This window comes from Penaeus monodon, chromosome 12 (genome assembly GCF_015228065.2).
Source record: "Penaeus monodon isolate SGIC_2016 chromosome 12, NSTDA_Pmon_1, whole genome shotgun sequence".
NCBI classification, from domain to species: domain Eukaryota; kingdom Metazoa; phylum Arthropoda; class Malacostraca; order Decapoda; family Penaeidae; genus Penaeus; species Penaeus monodon.
Window position 1 is genome coordinate 47,808,747 of NC_051397.1, and position 5,000 is coordinate 47,813,746.

Consider the following 5,000-nt stretch of genomic DNA (forward strand, 5'->3'; position numbering starts at 1 on the left):
ATTTAAAAAAAAATAAAAATAATAATTTTTTTTTTTTTGTATTTTAAGTCATCATTGAAGAAACATTTATTCATGGTATATGGAATGTGACTTCAGATTTGATATACATCTGTCCTTTACTAACTTGTAATTGTAGATTAGCCTGTATATACTATCATGTTTATTTTATTTCCGCTTTCAAAATTTGTCAGGATTTGTTTTTATTCTTTTGATATAATACTAACGTTTTTTCATATATTTTAGTGTTTAGGTTAGGTTGAAAGGTCATATTTTAGTCCTTTTGATATGATTCTATTTTTTTTATTGCATCTGATTTCATTTAGACTTAATTTCATTCAAATTCGTTGCATTTTTATCTGATTTTATCTTAACATGTCCTAATAACTGACGAATAAATGTATTGAAGATTTATTTCATGGTAATCCCTTTGTATTATTTTAGACCAAATAAATTGTTTAAATCTCAAAATCTCTGTCTATCTATCTATGTATATATCTACCTACCTGGCTGTCTATCTCCTTTCCCTCTCTCTTATGTATATATATATATATACATATATATATATATATATATATATATATATATATATATATATATATATATATTATATATACATATATATACATATACATATACATATATATATATATATACATATATATATACATATATATACACATATATATACATATATATATATATATATATATATAATATATATATATATATATATATATATAATATATATATATATATATATATATATATATATTATGTACAGACATTAGCAGTGTCATAGGAAAAAGGAAGACTGGATACCACCACAATGTCTTATTCAATTGCTTATACATCTTTCTTTTCGCAGACTTTATCTTACAGCTCTTCACGTATACGTTCATAATACATACGGAAAGGAATCAAAAGTACCAATACTCACGCCAACTAGTAGTGCCCCATCCCGTAGTAATGCCCTTGCCCGACAATGGCACCTCGGAAGGTCTGGCGAGGCATATGGGTGCCACTGTTGGGCTGAACGTCGCGGGGGAAGATAGTTTCAGTAATGCTATGTCGTTATCCTGGTGCGGGAGATGAACATTGCCTTGTAAATTAACAGAATTTCGAAAGGAGGGGTACATGTACTGTTCACTGTAGTTTTATTATGAAATTTTATTGCTCAAAGGTGGTTCCGCAAGTGCTCAGCCACCAAGGAGCCAATTAGTTGCCCCCTACTTGACTTTATGATTTCCACAATGCTTAATTTGTTTGCGATTCATTGCTAGTGCTATGATTATTGATAGTGTTATTATTGTTATTGACATTATGGTTTTCAAAATACTTATAGCTATAAAAACAACAACCGAAGAGTCAAGGAAATGGTAAACAGGTGCGACTGGTGATTGACTCCTTTGTCACTAAGCACTTTTATAGTAATCGCATGTGTAAATACAATAGATAACATATATCACAATGGACATGAAATGTACATCAAGCCATTTCGGCACAAAGAGTTAAAGAGGCAGTAGCAACTGTACTTCGGTAACTGACTATCCCATAATCTACGGACGAATTACGAGTGGCTATCAGCAGGAACTGACCAGAGTCAAGCTGTCGAAATCCGGATGGACCGTCACACTCTCCGCTTGTATTTCGTAGCTTCCCTCTTCATTTACGGACCTATCGTGATCTCCCAAGTACACGGTGCTGGTAGTGAATCTGCAGAACAGACCGGCTCATAACTCCAGAAGAGTAAGTTTAATGGCATTTGCATATATTCTTCAGCGGCCTTTATCAATACAATTAAAATATACTAGTAACCAGGTAGCATAAAGGATATATCATATAGTCTCATATTACACAGCCATAATTGTTTGAAGACTCACTTGTATTTTACCTACTCGAGTAGCACAATATCCCATTAGTAATAGAAAGAACTTACCCGCTCATGTAACAGTGCCCGGCCGTTATCACCCAACGATGCTTGATGAGGGAACCGCCACACCTACCTCCCCAGCCCATTTTGATGCCAACCTGAAGTATTTTTTTAACTTGATTGTATGTTTGTTGTTGTTCTCCCTCTCTTTTTCGTGTGAATGCATTTATTTCTGTCCCCATTACACGTGTGTACCTAAGAATGTTGAGTATGTTACTCTGTGAATGGTATTAGTATCCGGTCATGAGCGTAAATGATGGCATCTGATGATTAATCTGTTTGTACATAACCATGAATGTGACACAAGCTAGCATGACAATATGCTCCATAATAAAGACATTTCAGGAATCAGAATTTCTCAAATATCCTAAACCCAACTCCCAAAAGAAATTGTAAAAAGCTATAGGCTGTTAAATTTCTGACTGGCTGAAGATAACCACCGACCTGCCAGGGGAATTCCCCGCGGTTCGCGTCCTGGCCTCCTACGATCCTTGGAATCGTGATCTGACTGAGGCCGCAGTTACCTGGTAGAAAAAAGTGGAAACAAAAGGTATTTGGGGAGTCTCCCAAATCTAATACATAAACTTGTGAATTAATCTTAATGTGATGCTTAACCTTTAAAGAATATTCGTTTTTTTTTTTTTTTTTTTATACTGAATTTGGTGACCGTATGTATAACCAGAAAGTTAGTTAACAGTCACACATTTTAATATAACCGGGACTTTTGACGCATTCGAAGTGATGTAATTTGATTGACTGGAAAAGGGAGAAGGTAGTTTCGGAATTAACTGAAAGCAAGTGATGGCAATCTAATAAGTTATAGTACTAAACCAGGTGGGACAAACACGGCTGTTGTGAAGTAGGACTGATATGAATAGAACAGAATGTCAGTTTATGAATGAGACAGATGATGACTTTGTGAGATAGATTCCAACAAAATGGAGATGTAGGCATCCACCGATATGTAAGTAGAACGAGCTCGTTGACCAGTTGTGCAAGGAAGAAAAATGCTTTTGTTTCAGCATCTAAGAAATCAATCCGTACGTCGACTTAATTTTAAGCATACGATTATCTCCAGTCGTATTAAATAACCGTAGATGTTTGGCTTGCAATTGAGAGGACGTTGTAGGAAGGATAACTCCTCCTGCAGCACAGAAATGAGAATCCCAGACTTGCGTTCCGTTGGAAAATGCGGAATATTTTTGTGCGTTACAAGGAATTTTTTTTCGTTTAAAAACATTTACTATGCCTTTTATTTATGCTAGTATTATAACAGCCTTATCTTTACCCTAACATAGCATATTTTCCATTAATAATCCAGCATATAGGCTTTCGAGACAAGAATCATGCTCTCATGTTTTTTTCGCATTTAACATCCCCACTACGTCGGCGCACCACCTCACGGGACTAGCGTTTGTGCACCACACGAATAATAAGAGTATCGCGCTACAGATCATTCCGTTGAAATTGTGTCCAGGACAGATTTTTAGAGCATAATGTATTAACGTCTCCCCTCCTGGTGCGGAAGTTGGAAAAAGAAACGAATATTATTTGAACGAATGATCAAGTCGCCAAGAGGACAAATTGCATTTTTTGCCTCATTATTCAGGAACCTAGACTCATGATGTCAGAGCCAAATGCCATCGTTATGTATTTGGGCACCAGTATCAGATGGGATATTAATTAAGAGGATAAAATTTCACACAGAAGGTAGAAGAATGTATGTCAGATTTTTAAGGTTTTGTAAATTCAGAGGATTGTTTTCTGTCTGATATACATGTAGCATGTAAGAACACGCATACTTACTGCAAAAAAGTCGATCCTGACTGGCTGCTGCCGTTGTCACAGTAGGATTGGTTGTTGCTGTTGGCGGAAGTGCATCGGTAAATGTTGGTTGTGGTCCTGGTAGTGGTAGGGGTGGTGCAGGTGCAGGTAGGGGTAGGGGTGGTACAGGTGCAGGTGGGGGTAGGGGTGGTGCAGGTGCAGGTGCAGGTAGGGGTGGAGGTGGTGGAGGAGGTGCAGGTGGTGCTGGTACAGGTGGTGGTGGAGGGAGTGTTCCTGGCGCTGCAGTTAGAGGAGGGAGTGCTAAAGGTGCTGTAGTTAATTGACTGAATTCTGGAATAACTCCCTGTGGTAATGATTCTGTTGTATGTGCTACGGTGTAAGATGCTGGGGTGGATGATAAGGTTGTGCGTGATGACTGAGATGCTGATGATGAGGATGGGGAAGTCGGCACCGGGTCTGACATCTCAAATGTTGCTTGAAGTGCTGACGATTCTGGGGGGGATGTTGCAGGAGAACTACTTATAAGAAGCAAAGATGAACTTGTTATCGAATGAGAGAGATCACTGACAGTTGCTGCAGTTGAATGGGATGACACAATAACTGTTGTACTGCGAGTTGTAGATGTGGAAGTTTCCTTACTTGAAACTGAATTCGTTGGATCAGTCACGACTGAAGCTGACTGACCTCCTGAGCCGTCTCCTAAGGATGAAGCCAAGTCTGAGGAAAGAGAAGTCAGGATAACTTGATTCTCTGTCTCACCCGAAGTCTCCGAAGTTGTTGTCGGTCTGTGGGAGCTCATGGCATGGCTGTCTGAAGTCGTCGGGCTCGTGGCGGGACTTGGAGTCAGGGACGAGAGCTGAAGCGTTGGCGGTGGAGGTGGCTGTGGTTTGGGCGGTGCCTGGATTGTGGGTGGTGATGACGGCTGAAGTGTGGGTGATGGAGATGGCTGAAGTGTGGGTGATGATGATGGCTGAAGTGTGGGTGATGGAGATGGCTGAGGTGTGGGTGATGAAGATGGCTGAAGTGGTGATAATGTCTGGAAAGTAGGTGATGAAGATGGTTGAGGATCTGGTAACTGAGAGACAGGTTTTTGAGGACAAGGTAACTGAGGAAGTGGTATTTGGGAATCAGGTACTTCAGGGTTTGGTAATGGAGGACTCGGGAATTGGGAATCGGGTATTTGGGGACCCGGTGGCTGCGGATCGGGGAGGGGAGGTCCCGGTGGCAGGGGAGAACCCGGTGGCTGCGGATCGGGGAGGGGAGGTCCCGGTGGCAGGGGAGGACC

At 39.8% G+C, this 5,000-nt stretch overlaps 1 protein-coding gene and 1 long non-coding RNA gene across 4 annotated transcripts in view; one reads left to right on the forward strand and one right to left on the reverse strand.

Annotated features, from left to right (window-relative positions):
- The window catches only part of LOC119579517 (basic proline-rich protein-like), an 18,426-nt gene that overhangs the window by 2,053 nt on the left and 11,373 nt on the right, over positions 1–5,000 (reverse strand). The window contains exons 6-11 of one of the 3 annotated variants that reach the window (XM_037927387.1): positions 4,355–4,432; positions 3,737–3,793; positions 2,375–2,454; positions 1,937–2,028; positions 1,596–1,713; positions 938–1,076 (exon numbers count right to left, since the gene is read on the reverse strand). In XM_037927387.1, coding sequence (XP_037783315.1) covers positions 938–1,076; positions 1,596–1,713; positions 1,937–2,028; positions 2,375–2,454; positions 3,737–3,793; positions 4,355–4,432 — 564 coding nt within the window. Of the gene's footprint in view, positions 1–937; positions 1,077–1,595; positions 1,714–1,936; positions 2,029–2,374; positions 2,455–3,736; positions 4,208–4,354; positions 4,433–4,474 lie in introns of all 3 variants that reach the window. The other 2 variants (XM_037927384.1, XM_037927386.1) reach the window with 2 other exon arrangements.
- On the forward strand, positions 1,606–2,278 carry LOC119579518. The gene is made up of 2 exons (XR_005229297.1): positions 1,606–1,746; positions 1,952–2,278. It is a non-coding gene; the product is annotated as an uncharacterized LOC119579518 (long non-coding RNA).